The sequence below is a fragment of the Enhydra lutris genome, unplaced genomic scaffold (assembly GCF_002288905.1).
Source record: "Enhydra lutris kenyoni isolate GAN:26980312 unplaced genomic scaffold, ASM228890v2 scaffoldscaffold16, whole genome shotgun sequence".
Classification (NCBI taxonomy): Eukaryota; Metazoa; Chordata; class Mammalia; order Carnivora; family Mustelidae; genus Enhydra; species Enhydra lutris.
The window spans coordinates 16,036,491-16,060,491 of NW_019154100.1; the positions used below are offsets into that span (position 1 = coordinate 16,036,491).

Below are 24,001 nucleotides of genomic sequence, written 5' to 3' on the forward strand. Positions count from 1 at the left end.
TTTCCAACTAGTTTATACCTCCAAATAATTTATTCAATTAGATCACAATATGCATTATCAGGAAGAAACCAATTTTATGACATAGATACTAGTGTTAGAGATCACTAAATAGAATAGGATCAGAGAGATTTTATATAAGGAGATATAATGGGAATAAACAAACAGATAGCCATTTTTGTCTTGAAAACAATTAAAGACAAAATGAGAAATGTCCAAAGAGTTTGGTATTTACTCAATAATTCACACTAAGGATTAGCATAGTTTCAATACACCAAGAAAAGTCTCTACTCTGTAAACAAACTGTCAGAAAAGAAAAAAAATAACAAAGACAGGATAAGAGAAGAGATACAAATGATGGTGTGGTAAACAGGAAAAAATGGGAAAAAGGGAAATTAAAATAACAAGTAAGGGGTGCCTGGGTGGCTCAGTTGGTTAAGCCACTGCCTTTGGCTCAAGTCATGATCCTGGAATCCCAGGACTGAGCTCAGCTTCAGGCTCCCTGCTCAGGAGGTAGTCTGCTTCTCCCTCTGACCCTCTCCCCTCTCATGCTTTCTCTCTTCCTCTCTTGCTCCCTCTCATTCTCTCTCTCTCTCTCTCTCTCAAATAAATAATCTTTTAAAAAATAAATTAGATAATGAATAACTACAGGCTCATGGTAGCAGATAAAAATATACCTATATATATCTATATAGATATATCTATATTTATGTATAAATCTATATTTAGATATTAAATCTAGATGTATATTTATATCTATATATCTATATAGATATCTTCTAGCAGTGGGAAAGAAATACACCAGAAACAAAGTTGAAACTAAATAACAATGAATATTAGATTAGTAAATAGACCTTAGAGAATGGAACGGTTTCCAAAGCAAAACACTAAAAGGGAATGACTGTAAGAGTAACTCTGTCAACAAAGCTTGATTAGGGGTAGCACTGCAAGAAACAGGTGTGGGAAGAGTTATGACAAGCAAGCACGTCAGTCACGGGACTAAGTGGAGGCTTACAGCACAGCCTGGCCACAGTCCCCATTAAGAGCAGCTACCTGTGTCATTCACCTCCAGGATAACAAGGAACAACTCTCTTAGAAGCTCGGGTCTGCCAATGGGGACACAGGGTGGGCACTGGTATCAGAAACAGGGCATTCTCATAGGGTTCCAATTGAAACTAAAAATTCAATGCAATTACGTTCAAACTCATTTTTTTTTTTTTAAACTTGAGACATGAACAAACAACAGAGAGAGAATGGCATTAAATTTTGAGAGAATAATTAGGGAATTAAAGTATATAAAAGTCTATTATTAGAATTAATAAGCAGATTAACAAAGCAAAGAGCAGCAATGCTCTAACATATGTATTATTTCATCATATACAAAATAGTCAAATCAGTGGTGAAACAGTGAACTAATGAATAGCTTTTGTTGAGATAATTACATCTTTTTAAGAGAGTTGGGGAGGGACAGAGGGAGAGGGAGAGATAAAATCTTAAGTAAGCTCCACGCCCAACATGAAATCCAACTGCTGGGCTCAATCTCACCACCTGAGGTGATGACCTGAGATGAAATCAACTCAGACACTTAATTGGCTGAGCCATGCAGGCATCCTGGACAACTACATTTCAATGTAAGGGGGAAAATGTGCTCCACCACTACTTAATCCATATCTTTCAATGCACTTCTAAGATCAAATGCAATCTTTAAAAACTGAAATTCAGAGGGGCACCTGGGTGGCTCAGTTGGTTAAGTGTCTGCCTTCAGCTCGGGTCATGATTTCAGGGTCTTGGGATTGAGCCCCGCATCAGGCTCCCTGCTCAGCAGGGAGTATGCTTCTCTCTCTCTCTCTGTCATTCCTCCTGTTTGTACTCTTGCTCTCTCTGTCAAATAAATAAATAAAATCCTTAAAAAAAAAAAAGATTAAAGGTCAGAAATTTAAAACAAAATGTAAAATTAATAAAAGAAGATGTACAGGAACATTTCATAATCTTTGCTTGAGGAAAGGGTTTTCTAAAACATATAAAATAGAGTAATCATTCTTCACAGAATTAGTAGATGAAAATTTTGAATATTTATATGGACAAAAATATATAAATTGAAAGAAGACAGAGCAAAGTAGAAGAAAACATTTGCAATGTATATAAAATTATGACATTAATACGTAATGAGATCTCAAAATGAACATAAAAAGAGACAAATATATGAAAAGGAATATGGGCAAATAAAAGAGCATATGCTTTACTCAAAAAATACAGAAGTTTACTATACATAAAAAAATAAATACTTGTTTGGAGCATCTGTTTTTTGGCCTTATTTGATTAGGGGAAACAGTGCTGAGAATGGTTTTGGTAGATCTACCAAACAAGTAAACCAACTGTATTGACCCAAATAATAGGGTAGGCATTATGGACAAACTAGGTCAATGAGACAATTTTTCTCTGAAATTTGAATCTGAATTTTGATCTAAGACATATTTATGGGCTACTGATTCATCCATATGTGACAACCTATAAAAACGGTACTGCAAGACTGATGACTGTCTAAGAATTTACAATGATTATTAAACATGTAATTGGGAAGTCACCCCAATTGCACCATATCATATGGCGTATAACACCTATTATATAGCAATCAATCTACTTATTTAGTGGTTCTCTATGCTGGCTGCATAGAATCAACTGGGGAGCTTTTAAGACATTGAAATTCTTGGGACCACCCCTCAGATACTCAGAATCTCCCTATACTCTGCACCACTCCTTCAACCTATACCTTTTTCTTTCTAATTTTTTTTTCTCATAGGGACTTTTTTATTCTCACTCTTTAAGGATAAAAGAAAAAAATGGTTTACCAATGCCTCTCCATGATATGCCAGAAGCAGCAGGAAGTAGACGGCTTGGCAGTACAACCATACTAGGAGTAATACAAGGAGGACAGGAAAGACGGCCAGTTGACCGGGGAGCCATACTGTACACAATAAAACCTGTCTACCTTTTCTGGGCAGAATGATGTCCAGAGTTTATGAAACACATCAATGCAACAGTAACGGTTAATAACATGCCTTAGACTATGAAGGACTTGGAAAGGACAAGAATAGAGAATTAGTGATGAAAGGAAAGCTTATATAAGTGAATTTCTCAGAATTAACCCATAGTTGGGACTGCAAATGACCCGAAGGAATCCCAGTCAGCATTTTTCTTAGTTACTCCTAGTGAGTGTGCAAAAAAAGGCTCATGTTCATATTAGTAGGAGGGGAGGCTATCGAAAGAGATAAATAACACTAATTAATCTTCAACAAAAATGGTAGATAATGACTCTGGAATGCTCAGTCGTCATCAAAGAAACCAATGAGTGAACTCCAATATGTTGATTTACTCTAAGGGCCTCAGCCAACTGTTTAGAAGTAGGCTAAATTCACCTGACCCCTTTCATAATGGAACTGTAGCCTTTGCCTCATTGCACTAGGAATTTATTCTAGCAATTGAATTTACTTTTCTTTCGCATTATGACTTTGTCAATGGTAACTGCGATTGATTTATTGAATGACTTATACACTATCATAGTGTCTCACATGTTGCTGTATCCTTTCAAAAAATTCCTTTCAATGAGAAGGAAGAAAGGCAGTGGGCTGATGCCCCCAAGACTTAAAAGTCTTCTCTTATATTTCATCATGCAGAAGCAGTTGGTCAGTAGACCGCTGAAATAGCCTAATAAAGGCTCAGTCCCTGAATCAGTGGGAAAACTTAAATGGTGTACTACAAACTTCTGCTGTGTGCACAGGCTCTAAACTATATGATGCTGCTTACTCATGTGAGAAAATACATGGTCCCGGGGCCAAAAGGTACATTTTGAGTGATGAAACTTATAATTAGACTTAATACACATTGTGATGGTTAATTTTACGTGTCAACTTGGTTGGGTCACGGGGTGACCAGATAATTGATCAAACATTTTTCTGGGTTTTTCTATGAGGGTATTTTTAGATGAGATTAATACTTAAATTGGTAGACTGTGTAAAGGAGATTGTCCTCTATAATGTGGGCAGGCCCCATCCAATCAGCCGAAGGTCAAAAAAAATAACAGACTGACCCTACTCCAGAAAGAGAGAACTCTTTAGCTTGATGCCTGCAAACTAGGACAGTGGCTCCTTCTGGTTTTAAAAATACCTTGCCAGCCTTCAGATTCAAACTGAAACATCAACTCTGTAGACTTTGTACTTGTCAGTCTCCAAGAGCATATAAACCAATTCCTTATAATAAATCCTTCTCTATATACCTTATTGGATCTCTTTCTCTGACAAACACTGATGAGTTCATCCACTTTCAAAATTCTGCTTCCCATCCCCTCAGTTTTTAACTATCATGGTTTAGATGCTTTAACACCGAAGTGGAGAATGCTGCCATATGAGACAATAAAGTTTTCACTGAATTAGGAGCTAAAACTGACACCTAGACATTTTTGAGGGTTTTCATAGGACTAGGTAAATAAGAAAAAAAAAAAAAAAAAAAAAAAGAGGATGTTACCTAATATAGTGGATTCTGATTTCCAAGGAGAAATAGATTTGTTACTATACAATGGGCATAGAGAGTACTAATAGGATCTCTCCTTCTAGCATTGGTTTATCATGAAAGATCAAGCTATATATAATTACAAATAACCCCAAATCATAGGGGCACAGCCTTAGAGAGGTTTATTTATCCCTCATTCTATGGGGATCACGGGTAAAGCAGTATGTGTTGCTGGCCGGGGGGTGGGCGGGTGGGGGGGGTCTTTCTATCTCTCTTCACTCTGTGATCCAAGCTAACAAAAGAGCCAATATCTAGAATATTGCTGGTTACTGTGGCAAATGATAAGAAAGCATGGAAAATCTACTTTATCACTGAGGTTTATTATGAGAAAGCCATACAGATACTCCACATTGCTATGATTAAAGAAAGCAAATATAATCAAACACCTGGAGAAGACCTGGAAATATTTGATAGATAACTTTAATACTGCCATATACCACCATGCCTTTCAGTAACGGCAAATGAGAGATTAATTCAGCACTATATAAACAATACTACCGAAGTCTCAGAACTATCAGGTAAAAACGGGTCACCGCAGTGGGTAAAAATGTATAAGCAGGAGAAACATTCTAAGTTTCACCTACAGCTTTCAACCAGTTGCAAATCCAGTGCCACAGACTTTACATGTGTTTCATTCTTTATATTATTAAAATCATCATTCAATTAAATTCACATTTGTAGTTAAATTTTTAAATTTCTCATTACATTTCTGTATGTTAATCCCAAATGTATGGAGAGTGAGGAGAAAGTAGTCATCTCCAGTTGTTTCCTGCTAACCAGGACTTGGAGTTGTATATTGTGACTGTATGAAATTTTGGGGTGTCTACATTTTAGAAGAATGTGTGCTTTCAGTTGTGCATTTGGTACTAGCAATTTTGACTAGTATAATTTTTTCAATTGTTGTGTTCAGAAAAGAAGGGATATTGGACAGCCCTATGGTTGCACTGTGCTGAACATCTACGGTTTATTCCCTCCAAGAATTCCTCTTTCATCCTCAGGTTATATATCCCTGTCTAGCCTTACGGGAATAAACCATGTAGATAAAGCCTCGACAGGACTGTCAGTCAAAATCCCCCATCCTAAACAAGCCAAGGCTGTGGCATGGGAAATGAGAAAAACCAATAAATATACTTTTCACTGGGATCTGAATGTTGAGCAGAGAAATAAGAATACTAAAAGCAACTGGAATCAATTCCTCTTGGAAAGAACTACCATGGGACTTTGTCCTTTTGGTCCCGCTACTCCATTTCCTCAAATTGTCCTGATCCCTATCTTTACTGAAACAGAGTTTTTTATTTTTTCTATTAATTCCAGGAGCGACCTCATAATTGACCTTTATTTTGGGTAATAAGCCCGGGTACATTTCTGTTGTTTATAGAAAAGTATCTAATTAATGCCATAGTAAACTTTATAATTGATCAAACACATGCAAATGAAAATGACAAGTATATTTTCACCTATCACATTGGGCTAAAACAGAAATTACTGAAGGTAGCCAATTTAAAGAATCTTGTGGGAAATTAGCTTTATATACATAGCTGCTGGGATTATAATTCAATAAAAATATTTTGATTAGAACTTTGGCAGAACCTTACACAATTAAAATGGAAAATATTCTCAATCAAGCAATTCTACCTATATCAACCATTCTATGCAAACATTTGGACAAACTTTCAAAAGACATAAATACATTGATAAATGCTAACTTCGCAAATTTGGTAATAATTGAAAAGTACAGACAACCTCAATGTTTATCAATAATGGAACAGCTAACAAAACCATGGAATACTGTGCAGCTCTTAAAGATAATGAAACTTATCAATATCTGCTGAACTCAAACAATATCCATCTTATGCTTTTGAGTTACAAAAAAAAAAAAAAGCAAGTTGCAGAACAATAAACGATCTGTACTCCGAGTTAAATAGGGGCGCCTGGGTGGTTCAGTGGGTTAAAGCCTCTGCCTTTGGCTCAGGTCATGATCCCAGGGTCCTGGGATTGAGCCCCACATTGGTCTCTCTGCTCAGCAGGGAGCCTGCTTCCCTTTCTCTCTATGCCTGCCTCTCTGCCCACTTACGATCTCTGTCTGTCAAATAAATAAATAAAATCTTATTCAAAACATCTACTTATTCATACAACATACATATGTGTATGTATATGAATACTCTGTATGCATGAATACATTGTATGTAAATACGTCACATATACACATTAGGTTGTATGCTCTTGTAAGAAGTCCTTGGAGGATACACACAAACAATTTGCAGTGCTATCACATGAGGAGTGTTAGTGCTTGAACGGGAGTCTTTAACTTACTTTCTAAATGAGACTCATTGTAATGTGGATTTTCACAAGTACATATATTACTTTTATTTTTTCAGTGTATTAAAATCGAGTACTGGATAATAAGATGCCTAAAATTGAAAGAGTGAAAAGAAGCATGTAGTACACATTTAAAGTGGAGTGGGGAAAAAAATGAAAATGAAAACAAGGCTAAAATCAATATTATTATGGAATGTTTATATAAAGCTACAAACATGCAATTATTAATTATTAACTAATATTACTATAAATAGTATTGAGAATAAGGAATATTAGTTGAGGACCTTTGTACTAAGAATATTTTTACATGCTTCATAGGTATCATCCCATTTAACTTCACAACTATCCGATGAGACAGGTATTACTTTTCTCATTTTACAGAAATGAGTCAAAGACACATGGGCTTATAATTAGCATGTCAGTAGGCATTGCATTTAATTATGGAATACAGGCAAATCCTCAATTTATGGGTCTGCAGAGAACTCCAGAGGTCCTGGAATGGCTAAATTTTGAACACACCATTGCTTGAGCCTTTAGAATAAGAGCTACTACTCTGAAATTTGGAGAATATTGAAGAACAAGAAAAAGTGCCATTCTGACTAAGCTTCTGTGTCAACATTAAGACTTTACTTCTGCATGGCTTTCTCTAGATCAGGACTTCTTGCCTGCGCCTCAAGGAGCCAATAATCTGATCATGACCCTTTAGATTCTGGAGTCTGGAACTTGACAAAGACACTGTTCTGAACTAAATGCTTAGGATGATCCTGCCTTCTACAGCAAGGAGGCTCTCCAGATCACTGCTCAGCAGGTGCTGACCAGCAGGTGGCAGGGAGCAGAGGAAAGAGAAGAAAGTGTTGCAGGAGCCTGTGCTAACTCACTGTATTTTACTTACATGTATTTAACATTAGACACTACAGTATACACTTTATTCTGAGCATTAAGAGAGTCCAATTTCAATATTTGATTTCTAGTTTCTGAGAATAACCCAGAAAACTTATTTTAATCACATTGATGTTTTATGCTGCTGTTTCCTCATTAATAAAGAAGCTCAGATAAGCATTACAGACCTTCCTTCCACTACATCTGATCTAATGCTTACTCAAGTTGATAGCGAGAAAACAGGTCAGTGGAAGACGCTGTTAGTTAGTTAACAAGGCCAAAGTAATGATGACTGAGTTCAGCATATACTAGTGTTGTAAAAGGTACATGGTTTGCTGCCAGAAAAAATAAACTTCTGTTGCCATGTCTTACCTATTAATAAAGTGTCTTATAAGAAAGTGGTGGTCACTAGATTTCGTAAGCAGTAAATGAAAACATCATGTCATGATTTCTATTCTTTGTTAACTAGCTTTTTCCTCTATAGTAGATCCTCTTTCTATATTTAAAAAGGAGAAGAAGAGACAGTGATTCTTCAAACAGACGGTTTGGATGTTTAGGTACCCAGCCAGTGTGTTTGTGTGATTAGTAGTAGTAGTAGTAGTAGTAGTAGTAGTAGTAGTAGTAGTAGAGCAGTACTTCACAAAACTTAGAAGGGGCAAAAAATCTGCTTGAAACAGACTATTTCAGATGCTAAAAATAGCATCTGTACTGGTTACTCTTATATAGTTGATATTCAATGTTTTTATGTGTACTAATCTGGCTGCTGTATTCAAATAGCATTATTTCTAGGTACATCAGGCTGCTTATTTTGTTAATTACTATTAAATGAGTCAATGGCAATGATATTACCCTTGGACTTACCCTGGCATTGGTCCATTTCCAGAAAGGCTGTAAACTTGACGAGGATTTAGTAGATATTGGAATTTTCTATAAATTCTATAAAGATGAAAATATGGGGGGGAAAAAGGACTTTAGTGATACTCTCCAATTTTTAAATAAATAGCACCTCTTAATGTTATAATTATATACATGGTTGTAACTAAATATATTTGATAAATTTTACACTAATAACACTAGAAGTATAACAGCTCAATAAGAAAAAGAGATTTAGTAGCCAATTAAGGGCAATAAAGCTTATAAATTACAAATAGTGGTATTTACATTCTAAATATGGATATATATTTAGAATATTATTTATCCTGTTTTTGAATATTGTTTAGCTAGTTAGATTTCAAATACATTTTTTAAGAGTATCAGAATAAAATTACTTACCTACCTTCCTCTAATTGATCCTTGTGAAGTTTACAGGTTTTGGGGTCAATCTAATCAAGCTGAAATCTATCCCACATACAAGATAGGACTGTGCATGTTGTATGTATGCATGTAACCAAAGAATGTGATCCCATCTGCTTAATTATTTCACATAAACCATCATCTGATCAGTCAGCTCACACAACTGCTAAACTGTTTCGATGGACACATATTAAATAATTCATTTTTTTCCAGAAGAAATCAATCATTGTCCAACAAATGCAACATAATTGTTTCTAAGTAAATACATATTCCATATTGGTATTCTCAGATAAAATATTAAAAATGAAGGAATATATTTAGTTTTTAAAAGTTAATTTTTACATAAATGTAAAAATATTACAATAGATTTTACAAACATATTCAGACTATCTTTACTGATAGGAACTGTCCAAATTCACTATGTAGTATCTGTTTCTATCACCCCACTCCCAAATCTGCAATAACCTCACATTCTAGTTCTTGATTGATTATATGAACCAGTGTCTCAAGAAAGATCCTAAGAGTCATTCTCAGTACTTCTTTTTCCCCAGCATCTGAACCCGACTGGAGAACAGTCCTGTACCTTCTAACAGTAATGTCTATTAAACTTGGCAATTCTATCTCACTGCCTTTGCTCAGGCATTCCAGTTCTCTCACCAGCTCTATACAGTCTAGACCTATCTTGTCCTCTTACACAGGGCTGGTTAAATACAGCCATGTTGTTTCTGTGATGAAAAGTTCCTAGGGTCAAGTTATTTACAACAAAAAATATTTTATTATATTTAACATAGGTTAAGTCTTCCCTTTCCCTTCCTTTGCCTTAAATTTTAACTTTAGTGATTATCTCTTCATTCCCTAAAAAGACAACACGCTTTCACAAATCTCTTCCCTTCACCTGGAAATCTACACATATCATCTACTTATATCAACTCAAAAGCTACTTCCTGTCCAAAGATGTCTCAGTCTTCAGATACCCTTCCTTCCTCTGAACTTCCACAGCACCTTTATTTTAAACATTTCTAGTTCAGCATTCATCTTATGATATTATGGTGTATCTGTTTGGGCCTGCCTCCCTGCATGGCTGTATTCTAGGTCTTTTATCCCCAGTTCCTAGTAGTCTGGATTCACTCAGGTGTTGCTGTTTGAATGAATGAATGCTATGTGAACATTTTCACACCTGTTGACTGATACAGGGAAACTGTGTGACTTTATAATTTTGTAAACTTTTGCTACTTATTTAACATATCAAAGTCAAGAAACCCAGTATTTTTTAAAGGAAATCCTGAATGAAATATCATTGTTTGTGAAAGATGACTCTTATTCATTCATCAGGAAAATTTATATTTACATTCATAATAGGTTTCCTTTACATGCTTACATATTTGCATTATCTGTGACTTTGATCGGTCCCTGTTCATGTATGAAGAACAAAACATAAGTGGGGATACATACAGGAGCACTCAAATGTCATCCCTTCTCCCCACTTAATTTACTTATGACTTCAGTGTATCTGTGTATTTTTTCCTTGATGGAAGAAGGGAAAGTCAGATATTCAGTTAAGGATCATCCTGCATGATCCATGTTCTAATTTGAGGGGAATGTTTTCCTTTTGAAAATATACCTTTTCTTTCTTTCTTTCTTTTGATACTTCATTTGTTTCTCATTTTCAACACAAATTTAATCCTATCTAAGTCTGTGTAAAGACTTTACTTTTTTTCCAAATGTCCATAATACATAAAGATGGCAGACTTTTCATAGTAAAGGAGAAAATCATTTTAGCATTATTATTTAATTACTATTTTATATCTCCAAAAATGAGGCAACTATTCTCTTTAGTAAAACAATGTAAATATTTTATCAAGTTACTAGCTATTTAAAATAATTTCTATCATGTTTAGCAAAGTAAAAAAAATATACAACTCTATGTTAATGAAGGAAAAAAATTCAGTAGAAATAATATTTTGTTGATTGGGAATTGAACAGCACTCTTCATTTCATTGAAATAAAGCTGGAAAGTAAGATGATTGGAAAGGAAATTATAAAATTTCACTAATCATGAAAACATTTCAACTTTCAACTTCATTATTTGATGAACCATAATGGAAATATCTATTTTATTATCATAGTGTTTACATGGATGCTTTTATTTGATTGCCCGTTTGGGGGCTGAGATTAGTAAAGACTTCTAGAAATTATTAAAGCAAGTGCAACTGCATTTTTATGACACCCCTTTTAAGAAGCATGTAGGATTTACACTTTGATGTGGTGATTTTCAGATTTTTATTAAATATTATGATTTAACCATTAACTTACTACAAAAACAAAAATTTTGTGTTGTCTGCCAATATATCGGGACCTCAATAATGCAGCTCATTTTAATTCAGATTAAATATATTGTGTTCCTCCAGGATATATGGCATCATGTACTCCAAAAACACACATGCAGAAAATCATTATAATGTAATTTGTCTAGAAGCTGGACATAAATTCTGTTCCTCACTAGTGAATGATGATTTACGTAAAGTTGTCTTGTTGAGAAGAACCAATTTGCATCCAACAGTATTTAGGAGCCATATTGTATGCAGTGCTCTTTGTTAGGGGCTAGGGGCGATAGAGTAGAGAGAATTCAGATACCCAATACATGATAATAAAAATAACTATAAAGGCCATTATTATATTAATATTTAAACTGTAAAAATAAGGAGAAATCATATCAATATATTACATAAGGATGCTAGAATTATTTATTTGACATTAAAATTGTTAACCATAGGGAATAATGTTTTAAAATGTTTTTACACTAATTTTGTCTTTTTATATACACATGACACAGAAAATAAACCCGATTTCTAAAAACATACCGTTCTCCTTGCTTTCCACCACTTTTGGGGTTCACAAAAACTAAAAGCGGGTGAGTACCAGGAACAGGGGTAATCTAAAAGAAAAGTTGGATAAATGGACAAATTACTCACATTATCTATGAAGAGGACCCTTTTATTTTTAATTCATGAAATAAAAATTAACAATTTTAAGAATATGGCTCTTAAGTTCTGTAATATGGATGGATAGACAGATCTACTTAGTAACTCAATTAAACCCTGTGTTTTGACTAAATATATATTAACAAGCATACTCACTCCACAAAGAGAGGGAGAGTCTAGTCAGGTATAGGGCAGAGGAAGGCAGCTATGAAGAGGAAATGGTGTTTGAATAGCCATGAGAAGAAAACAAAAGGCACAATTTGTGGGACGGTGAATAAAGCAGACAGAATATAGTGGAGAAAGAAAGATTAGAAGAAAGGGACCAAATGATAGAGAGCCCTGATTTGACAGACACCTACTATAGAGTTTTGCGCCACGTGTGAAATCCATCTATCGAATCACTTGTCCAGTAAGATGGTTTGAAGTCTCTTTCAGCCTGTCTGCCTCTACACATTGTTTCCTCAGTGCTTTCTTTCTCTGCTTGGGGAGTAGAGGGCCAGTTAATTAGGTCTGTTTGCTAAACAGTAATCTGTAAATTGACGGTGCTCCTACTCTATGCCGTTCACTGCTTTCGTCACTACTGGTTTCTTGGTTGAACAAAAAAAAAGTGCCTGTTCTAGTGGAGCTTATATTCTAATGGAGAAATAGATAATAAACAAACAAATATACAGTCAACAGGGAAACACACCAGGAAATAAAATAAATCAGATAAAATGATAGCTGTTATTGGTGTGTGGGGAGGTAAAGTTGTTTTCAATATGGTGGTAAAGAAGAGCTCTTGCACTTTACCTGAATTTAATGTTAATAGGTAGACTTTTAAATAAAAGTGGTCCTCTTTAATCTACCACTACATAAATCCCATCTAAATACAGTTTGACAAAAAATACTTAGAACAAAACATGCAACTGCTGGAGCCTTCTTAACATTAAGATGAATAGTTCTAGATCAGTTTACTTTTTGAAAGTAGATTCAAGATATCCTTTACTGCTATGAATTTCCCTTTTAGAAAGTATTCTTAAATATGTAATTAGACAAAAACACCCATTGAAACATATGATGGGGGTGCCTGAGTGGTTCAAATGGTTAAGGGTCTGCATTCAGTTAAGGTCATGATTTCAGGGTCCTGGGATTGAGCCCACATCGGGCTCCCTGGTCAGCGGGGTGTCTGCTTCTTCCTTTCCCTGCCACTCCCCCTGCTTATGCTCTGTCTCTCTCTCAAATGAGTAAAATCTTAAAAAAAATTAAAAAGTAAATATAATAAACATATGATGTCCTTTCTTCCTGTTTGTTTGAACAACGTAAGTTAAAATATTCTTCCAATATCTTCTAATATATTTTCCTCCAATCTTAGGTGAAATGTAATTTTTCTGATGAGTATATAGGCACTTGGGAAATGTTAAAATCTTCACATTAGTTATAATATACTAAAATATCCTTATTTTTTCTGCTTTTACTCTACTTCTCCCCCTTTTTAATCTATTGTATCTGTTTCTATTTTACTTTCCTCTGTAAAGAGGACAAAGGTTCCTTGTTCCTGGTTTGACTCTAGTTCAGTTAGGAGGTAGACAGATGAGCTGGGTTTGTAGTAACTTCGCAGTTCTCTCCTGAACCAAATGTGCTCAATCAGTTAATATATAGAAAGTGCCTACTAGGTTAAGCTACTGGCTTGCAATGTTGCCCTTTCCCCCTCATTTAAAAGCTAAAATAAGAAACACTAAAACACAACTTTATCTAAAGACTTGCATTCAATTTATTTTTCAACCAATTATAAAATCAGATAGAACTCCTAAAGTTTTGCACATGTAAAAAAAGGAATGCTAACACATGTGGATTTTAGTTGCCTTTTTGCACTTAATTTGAATTGTTACTCCTTATTTTTAAATAAAGGTGAGAATCTCAAGGTAAATAAAGGTTTTCGAGCAAAACATTAAATCTGAACCCAAACACTCATTAAGATGATCTTCCCCAAACTCAACATTCAGCTTACCATTCTATTAAAATAAATTAGATTATATTAAATTCACACTGAGTCTGATATTTATAATTTATTTGAAAATATGTTTTAGAGTGCCTTTCAGATATACAGGTTTATTGGAATATTTAAAGGCATCATAACTATTTATTAATAAAGGACAGTATAAAGCTATAGAACAATTGCATTCTACACCTTATTACTAGCAAGTATATAATCCACTAGAATACAGGCTATAGAGGATTCCAAAATCCAGAAATGAGTATGTCATTTTTAGAGGTGGGTAAATGGATAAATAGTTCAAATGCATTAGGAAAATGAAGATAATTTAGATAAAGAGTGAATTTAGAAGAATGATGATGCTCTACCAGTGACAAAAGTCAAATGTTCCAAGTGGAAATTCAGGAAAAATCAAATTATCTGGCAATCTTTTCCTCATCTATCTTCTTATTACAAATTAAGCTTACAAAATAAGACTACATAAAAACAAAACACTGAAAACTTTAGGTATCTATTTGTAGTTTCCAGGCTCTGTGGAATAGAGTCCCTTTGATAATGATGTTAGATAAAACTCCTGACCTAATACGTTCTACATTAAAGGGATGATATGTGATTTAACATCAGCACCACTGAGACTCTGGTGTTAAGGGATCATTTAATGTTGTTATACTAGAAATGCCAAGGTTTTAGGCAAATCTGTCATGTTTTCCAATGCCCGTTCAAAAAGCTTTAAAATTCAGCTAAACGTTGTTGCAATTAAAAAAAAAGGCCAACCCATGGGGCACCTGAGTGGCTCAGTTGGTTAAGCTTCTGCCTTCGGCTCAGGTCATGATCTCAGAGTCCTGGAATTGAGCCTCACATCTGCCATCTACCTCCATGCTCAGTAGGGAGCCTACTTATCCTCCTCCCTCTGCCCCTTCTTCTGTTCCTGCTCTCTTGTCTCTCTCTTGAAATAAATAAAATCAAGAAAAGAGAGAGAGAAAGAAGGAAGGAAAGAAGGAAGGAAGGAAGGAAGGAGAGAGGGAGGAAGGGAGGGAGGAAGGAAGGAAGGAAAGGAGAAAGAAAGGGAGGAAGGAAGGGAGGGAGGAAGGAAAAGAAAAAGAAAACCAATCCAGCAGAGGAAATTTGGAGTCCAGAAGACCAAAGAGAATTTTTTAATTTGATAGCACCAAACCTGCAGTATTTCATAGCCATTTTCAAGTCTGATAAGTTAAAAATAAACAACTACTTTGTGCACTAATACTCCTGAAGTAGGGAGAAAGATCTTACTACCAAAGACTGCTACTATCACAACTATCATATATTCCTCATCATCCTTAGTAAAAGAACCCAGGGCAAAGGGTAATTCTGAAACACTGGCAGCTCCCATCACACCTGTATCTTGGAAACTGTTGCTGCTATTTGCAGAATTTAAACATGTATTTCTTTCAAAGAGTTTAAGAAGGTGTGACTTTTGGTGTCTTGCCATGTAAGAACGCAAATAAGAAGTCTAAGTAGGAAAAAATGTGTATTTTGTCTATAATTGAAAGTTGCTATAGACTGAATTGTGTTTCCCCAAATTTTATGTTGAAATCCTCCTTTCCCTGCCCCACCCTGTGGTGGTATTTGGAGACAGGGCCTTTGGGAAGCAAGGAAGGTTAGATAAAGTCAGGAGAGTGGGAGCTTCCTGATGGGATTAGTACCCTTGTAAAAGAAAGATCTAGCATCTGTGCACACAAAAAGTCATGTGAGCAGGCAAAGAGATGACTGTCACCTATAAGCCAAGAGAAGAGGACTCAGAATAAAATTTAACTGTCACCTTGATCTTGAGCTTTCCAGCCTTGAGAACTGTGATAAGTAAATGTCTGTTGTTTAAAGCACCCATCTATGATACTTTATTATAGCAGCCCAATTTGACTAATACAGAAGTGTTTTATGGAAACTCAAGACATACTCTTTACAAAGGAAGAGTGAAAGCTTCTAGTCACTTTCCTCAGGATGCCAGGATGAAATCTGATACTATAAGGACCAGCAGCCGTCTTTGATAATGAGGTGACCTGACGATACTACAGATGGAGGATAGAAAGAGAGTAACAGGCCTGATAAAAATGTGGAACTGTTTTTTTGCCCTATTTCTAGAGATCCTACTTCCGGACTTCATTTACACGACAGAAAAATTTACATGTATCTTATCTAAACCACTGTTATATTTTATTTGTTTTTGTGTTTATTTCCCTGTTACATGTTGCATATCTTAATTATAACTGGTATGAAAGACAAGATCCATGAGGGTACAGAACTGAATACAAATGGGAGCCAGGCATAGAAATCTTACACTTTCTCAAACTTGTAAATATTTCTAGACCCTGAGTGTAGAACAGAAACCTGATATCAAAATCTCTGAAGATACTTTATATTTTTCATTTTATCTTACATTATGTTTTTGTCCTTACTGAGTAGAGGCATAATCATTTTCAGTTAATTCTTTTGTAATTTAAAGAGTCTGAGATAAGGAAGAAAATACATAGGTATTACTAGATGTGGTATTTCAATTACTTAATTCAATCTATTTGCTTCCAGATTTTATTTTCCAAAGAGGTCAAAATCAGGTAAAAACTAACTTACAGAATTCAGAATTTGGTCTAGTAGAGCTAATTTGTATTGTAATGTAAATCATTTGTACCGAAAATAAAGAGGTTTAAAAAAATACACAGTTTTCTTAGTTTCTGAAACTTGGTATATTTGATTTTGAGGAATAAAGTCATATGGAAATATCTTAAAATTTTTAAATATTTTGAAGTGATATTTTATTTTAAAAACAATTTCAAATCTACAGAAAAGTTCAAAGGACTGGTCAAATAACATATTTTTTCCTGAAACATTTAAGACTAAGTTGCCAAAATGATACTTTACCACTCTTGTTTACTTTAAGATAGCCTATACACAAGAACATTCTCTTACCTAAACACAAGTGTCAAAACCAGGAAATTTACATGATTCTGTACCAGTTGCTTGTGTTATAAAAGCCATTATTGGGACAACTGGTAAAACCTGAATGGAATCCGGGAATTAAAGAGCACTAATACATCAATCTTATATTCAAGTTTACTAATTCTCTTTGAACTATATCTAATATAGTCTTTAATATGAATTTTCAATTTTTACTGATACAAAATTTTGAAATAACTTGTAAAATTCAGTCATTTTGAACCCTGACTTACTGCTATTCTAAAATATTATACACTTTTTGTTACAGATTTTGGTGGAGTGGGAGGGAAAACTAAAACATACATATACAAAGAAATTCTGTCAGCCTAAATCTATTTGTTCTTGGAAGTAAATATTTATATAGCACCTGAAATAATCTTAAGCAGAACAATATATAAGACAGATGAAAGGTAAGTTGCTCTATTTGAAGCATGAAAGAACCCTGAACCTACTCTCAGCCTTTCTCTATGTCAGTCAATGGCAAATCTATCATTTCAGGTGAATGAGCCAAACATCTTAAGAGATGTCCCTAATTCCCTGATTTCTAATAAACCGTATATCCAATCTATCAGCATATCTACTGACCCTCTTCAAAATACATGGAATATCTATCTCTTCACCTCCCCTGCTCTATACTGGATATGCCTCCAACCTATAAACCCTCAATAACTGGTGGCTTTCTCCAAACTTGACTCTTTGTTCCCTAACGGTCTAATGTCAACAAGGGTAAGTGTTTCAACATTTAAGTTAGGATCATGTTATATCATGTCATATCTTGCCACCTCTTTCAGATGGAAAGCCAGAGTTCTTTTGCAGACCCTGAAGGCTCTGTAGCATCTAGCTCCTATTCCTTCTCTAAAGTACTCTTCACCAGTTTCCACATTGCTCAGTCTACTCCAACCATGCTGTTGGTCTTGTTGATACTAGAACTTGCCAGGCATTCACTTGTCTTAGGGCTGTCCATCCCCTAGATACCCATAGATCAAAGGCCTCACCTAAGTCTTAACTCAAACATCACATTTTAATGAGGCCCAATCTGGCCATGTTACTTAAAATTAGAGACAATGCTAACTCTGTCCTGACACTTATTACTGAGCTCCATTTTTTCCATATTATTTATAATCTAGCACATTATAAGCTGGGAACAGGGACTCAGTTTATAGGTTATTGTATTAAAGTGTAGAATAACAATTCCGGACTTAGGGACTTAAATGACAATGACGAGCTACTTATGGAAGAGCCAACAGGCTTGAGGATCCTAACGTACACATATGTACGTGCACACACACATCAGTCCAATAAAGGGAACTAACTGAATACACACACTATATAGTTGTATATAGTACACATGGATATATACATACACACACATATGTTTGTTTACAATCTGCAGTTATGGTAGGGGATGGTACTGACTCAGTTAAATATAAAGGTTCCCCATTTTTTCTGGTGTTAGGAGCATTACGAACTAGACTTTTTGGTTCTCCAGTGACCCTTTTATTTGGAAATTCTTCTCCGAGAATAATCAAGGACAAGGCAACTTCAGTTTAATACAGTTTACACAGTGGTTCTGTTTCACTTGTTTGTTCACATGTGAATAGTTATCTGCATTTTTACATCTCGTACATGTTAGAAATTGTAGTTTCAATTACATTTGATCATATGTATTAAGTGTAAACCTATGGTGTGAGCGGTGACAAAGACAGAGTGCCTAACCACCTCTATCTGAAGTCCCCTAGGACCTGGGTTAATTAATGAGACTCATCCTAAGGTTATACATGATCTATTACTTCCTCTAATTAGAAATAATAATCCTGATCATTATGCTGGTTAGCTGGAAAGAAGTAAGATGAATGTGCTTAACTATGATTAATAGTCTTCTTTAAGCAGTGTAGATCTCTTCTGTCACAGACTTATATGCAAACCAGGCTGCAACTCCATGCTTTTTCATGATATACATTTTTTAAAGCTCACAGAAAAATTAATTTTCTGGCACATCTTTTTACCTTTCCTGATAAAGAACAACGATTTTGTAATTTTTAAAGTTGATCACCACAACAAAATTTACTTATTTTTCTACCCTGCATTAGTTATCCAATAACTGATTCTTTTACCTTTTTTATGTTTTCCTCAAAATTGTGTGAACACATATGTGTATCATAGTTTAGTCCATTCTGCTGAGGTGAAATAGATTGTTGCACATGATTATAAACCCAACAGTTAAAATTAAAAAAAATTATGATGATAATAATCATGGTATTTATTTAATGCTGTTTTATAAGGGCTGATGTCTACCCTGTGCTTACTAACAACTTTACCAGATAAATTCATATGCAAAAGAAAGTTATGAAGTTATTATCTGGTTTGAGAGATGCAATACATTCACAGAGAAAGGCAGGTGGTCAGAACAAGGTGGTCAGAAAGTTAGCATTTATATACCTGTTAAACTTTTTAACCAAGGATACCGGGTATTATAAGAGTAAGACACATAAACTCTGAGCAAAGTGGACCTTATTAAACTTTGGCTTTACAAACCGATTAACTGTGAGGCCCTGGGAGTAACTTTGCCTTTGAACATTTTGTAAGTGGTTATAATAATGATGACATTTATCTTATGTTTATTGAATTAAGAATATTTATCGCATGTGTTTACTGAGAGGATTCATTTACTTAATAGGCATAAAATACTATCATGGTGTCTAGCAATATTGTTTAACAAATTGCACATGTTTCCCCTTTGCAACAATTGCACATGTTGAGAAATGTCTAGCCATGTGTGAAATGCACTTGAATTTTAAAATTAATTTTCTTTTCTGATATCTTCACCACTGGAACTCAAAATGACTAAAGATTTAACTAATCAATATTTGCAACTGAAGTACTAAATTTATAAAAAAAATTTTTCACTAAAAATTTTACAGGACCACTTACATTTTTTTGCACACAGCCCCCCCTTTTTTTGGCTAAGTGGATAGACTTCATATCTGAGTCTCTCAGTGAGATTGGTAAACATACAGAGATGACTACCAAAAGCTGTAAATCCTAATTTATCCTTTTGATGAATGATTTCTAAACTTTCTAACCAATGTAATAATTTCATCATTTAGAATTTTTTTATATTTGAATTTAATAATTATGAAAAAGATTCTATTCACCATGTGTTTTATTAGATCAGAAAAAATCAGTAATCTGGTTATCAATATTTAAGCAATTATTATTAAGTTTTTAATGAGATAGTCAAAATAATGAGGAAACATGCATTTAGGCAACTACTGTGTGCTCTGAAATCTGCTTCCAAATTAAGGCATATAAAACACATAACCCATCATATCATAGATAAAATAATAAATAAAAATCAAAAATATAAGGTTATGTATATTGAAGACAGGTATGTGACAAAATATATTTTTGTTTGGTAAGTGGTTGGTAAATTTTCCTAGACAACATGAAACTTGAAGCATATTGAGAAAGAAAGGAAATGAAAATTAGAAGAGAGAAATGTATAGGTAAAAAAGCAAAAAACAAAAATGAACTTATAATTTCATTGATGCAGCCAAGTTCATGGATTGTTTTTATGTTGGAGTGAGGAAGAGAGGCAAATAAATACAATACATACAATCTATAGAATGTCTTAAAATGCAGACTGAAAGAAATCTTACTCCTAATACCCGAGATCGTAGGAGTAGTAAAGGTTTTTAAAGTACTAAAAACGTGATTTTGAGCTACCTGTGTTTAGTTAAACTAGAAATATATATGGGCTTTCAACTTTGATTTTAAACTTTAGAAGATATGGATAAATCATAATAAATCCTTTATTTCATTATTTACATAGGAACAAAAGTATCCACACACTTGAAATTCATTTTATTTTTCCCTTGACACTTTTGCCACCAAAATGACTCTTCCAAATATATAAACAATATATATGAGGTAAACTTATAAATAATATGTATGCATATAAAAATGTGTGTATTTAGTGATATTTGCAAAATCTTCAGATTGACAAAAGATCTCTTACAAACTTGAGTTCAAATGCAGATAACATCAGAAGTGATTGATATAACTGGAGTGTCACTCTGTCAATCAAATATAAAATTGACATCCTGATAAATTTATAATAAAGATCCTTCCGAAGTCCTCTGCTAAGCTAATCCGCACATTAAATAAATGTGTTGCTAGATGGACATATGTGTGTAAGAGCATAGCAATTACCAGTGTGAAAGCTACTCAAATTTGGATTTAAAAAGTCATACCTGTAGGCCTTGCCCGTCCACCGTCACAGAGTTGGCTCTTTGCATTTTGTTCTTATCTGTCACTTTGTTTGATTGCTGGGAACCACCTTTTTCCTTCTTCACCGTTGCTTGTCTTTCCTAGAAGGAGGAAATCTTTTATAAGAATGTTGTTTTACTAAAAAGGGCAACACAAAGAAAACTTTGTGGCTACAAACTTGGGCCCACGTTCATTATTCGGATTTCCTAGTGAATACTAAGACTGCTGTTACTTTCAAATGGCTTAGTCCCCGTGATAGATACATAATAATACCAGTTAAAGAGACTAAGAAAGAAAACCAGATGACATTCCCCTATGTTCCCAATGAGGACTGTTCATCAGAAGTTCTCAAGGACCACTAAGTGAATTATTATCATAAGGAATGATAGAAATAAATAATATGAAGTTATAAAAGATGTTACTGAGCACTAAAAGTAATGCTTATAAATACAGGTAATATAAAAAATGAATACATGATGAACTTATAAGGGGCTACTTATATCCAGGATGGCATAAAATTTAAAACACACATTCCATCCCAGGTAATTCCTTTGTTCACCATGGTGGAAATAATTCTTGTAGTTGTCTGCCTCCTCTTTCTATGTTCCCCTCCTCTCACCCTCTCTTTGACCCAACCCAAAGGCTTTTTTCACCATTAATCCACCAAATCTGCTCTTCTTAAAATCATCAATGACCTTCTCATTGTCACATCTATTGGTCGGCCTTCATCTTTTCCACTTTTTGGCAGCATTTGACAGAATGCCGACTGACCTCTTCCTCCCTCTTGAACACTTGCCTCTCTGGGCTTCTGAAAACATCTTTCTCTCACATTTAGCTCTCTTGTTACTTCCCTGCTTTCTGAGAGGCTCTTCCATTTTCTTCCTCCAGATTTATAGTCCCATAACATTTAACCTCTTCCTTGAACATTTCATCTTCACTCCCTACACTCACTCCCCAGGTGGCTTCTTTAAATCCCAAGGCTCGGATTTTCAACTTCAACTTTCAACTTCATGAGGAGGACTTCTAACGCTCTCGTCCCTGTTCAGATTCTCCCTTGAACTTTAACTCATACATACAAATGCCCTCTCTATCTTTCCACATTGGTTCTAAAATATCCTTTTTTAAAAAAATTTCCTGCTACCCTCCTTGAAAACAAATCCCAACCTGGATGATGACTCACCACTTCTATCATTACATACTTTAGGTCTGTTTTCTTCTTTGCCTGGATTATTGTAGCCATCAGCTAATGAGTCAATTGGCTTCCATCTTTGTCTCCCTACAGTAGGTTCTCTACATAACAACCACGCTCATCCTATTCCACTCCACTCCAGCTACCCCCACCTTCTCATTATTCCTTGATCACCAGCATGCTCTTAATTCAGAGTTTTTGCAATCACTCTTCACTCTGCTGGAAAGGTCTTTTCAGTGTATTTGTTGGGCCCACTCCCCACTTCAGATTTCTATTCAAATGTCAGGTACACTTCTCTATTCCCTTTAGCCTCCTTTTATAGAAACATAAAAATATATTTGTATATATAATTACATATTATATATAAAATATGGATAAAATATATTACAACCTGAATTTTTAAAATTTAATTAGTTTAATGCTGTTAAATTAAATTAATTAAATTCAATTAGTTTAATTCTTTAAAGAGAAAGAGGGTTTTTTTGCTTCATTGTTGTACATCAGATCCTAAATCAGTGCCTGACAAAAGTCAGGATAAATGAATGGAGAAATAAATGAATCAACATTGAAAAAATTTTAAGTGCCTGAAATACTGCAATGAGAGGAAATCTTGGGTCATGTTTAGGCTTGGTAGGAAAAGCTCTGATCTGGGGTGCCTGGATGGCTCAGTGGGTTAAGCCTCTGCCTTCGGCTCAGGTCATGATCTCAGGGTCCTGGGATGGAGCCCTGCATCAGACTCTCTGCTCAGCAGGGAGCCGCTTCCTCCTCTCTCTCTGCCTACTTGTGATCTCGGTCTGTCAAATAAATAAATAAAAATCTTAAAAAAAAAAAAAAAAGCAAAGGGTTTTGTTTTGTTTTGTTTTTAAGTGGATTCTATGCCTAGTGTGGAGCCCAACACCAGGCCTGAACTCACACCCTGAGATATCAGGCGTCAGCTGCTTCACTAACTGAGCCACTCAGGTGCCCCAAAATAAAGCTCTTTTTAACTATATTAGGATCAGATGGATCAGAAAACTTCTCAGACCAAAATAGATGCTAATCAATATGGTCCATTTACCTTGCAATTTCATGGTGTAAAATCACTGAATATATTTTTGTGTGGCTAAAAATGGATGGTGTAATAGGATTCCTGAAATTCACATTCTTTGGAAAATGATGTACTTTCATAGAAGTATAATTTCTGGCAAAAATATTGATTTTTTTAAAGATGGATCATTCTTCCTAAACTTGAAAATTATAATTTTGTGCATGGAGAGTTAAGAGTATAATGCATAGAAGGAGTGGATTATAGGATGAGGTTTGGAGTCAGAAAGCTTGAGCTGAATCCCGCCTCTGCTACTTAAATATTACATAATGTTAGAGAACGTAACTCTTATTCGAAATGGAGTTAGCAATACGTATTTCTCACAGTTGTGTAAGGTTTAAGAGAAAACACATAAATTCCTAACATTGTTCCTATATTAGAATATGTGCTCAATAAATGAAAGTTACTATGAAGAATAAAGTGTGGCTCTCCCATTAGGGTGCTCATTAGTAGTACAATTATGCAAAGTGTTTATTATATTTCAA

At 34.7% G+C, this 24,001-nt stretch overlaps 1 protein-coding gene across 5 annotated transcripts in view; it reads right to left on the reverse strand.

Annotated features, from left to right (window-relative positions):
* Positions 1–24,001, reverse strand: part of LOC111147309 (diacylglycerol kinase beta) — a 630,133-nt gene that overhangs the window by 421,430 nt on the left and 184,702 nt on the right. For all 5 annotated transcript variants that reach the window (XM_022503292.1, XM_022503290.1, XM_022503289.1 and 2 more), the window contains 3 exons: positions 21,228–21,344; positions 11,916–11,989; positions 8,623–8,697 (listed from right to left, as the gene is read on the reverse strand). In XM_022503292.1, the coding sequence (XP_022359000.1) occupies positions 8,623–8,697; positions 11,916–11,989; positions 21,228–21,344 (266 nt within the window). The remainder of the gene's footprint in view (positions 1–8,622; positions 8,698–11,915; positions 11,990–21,227; positions 21,345–24,001) is intronic.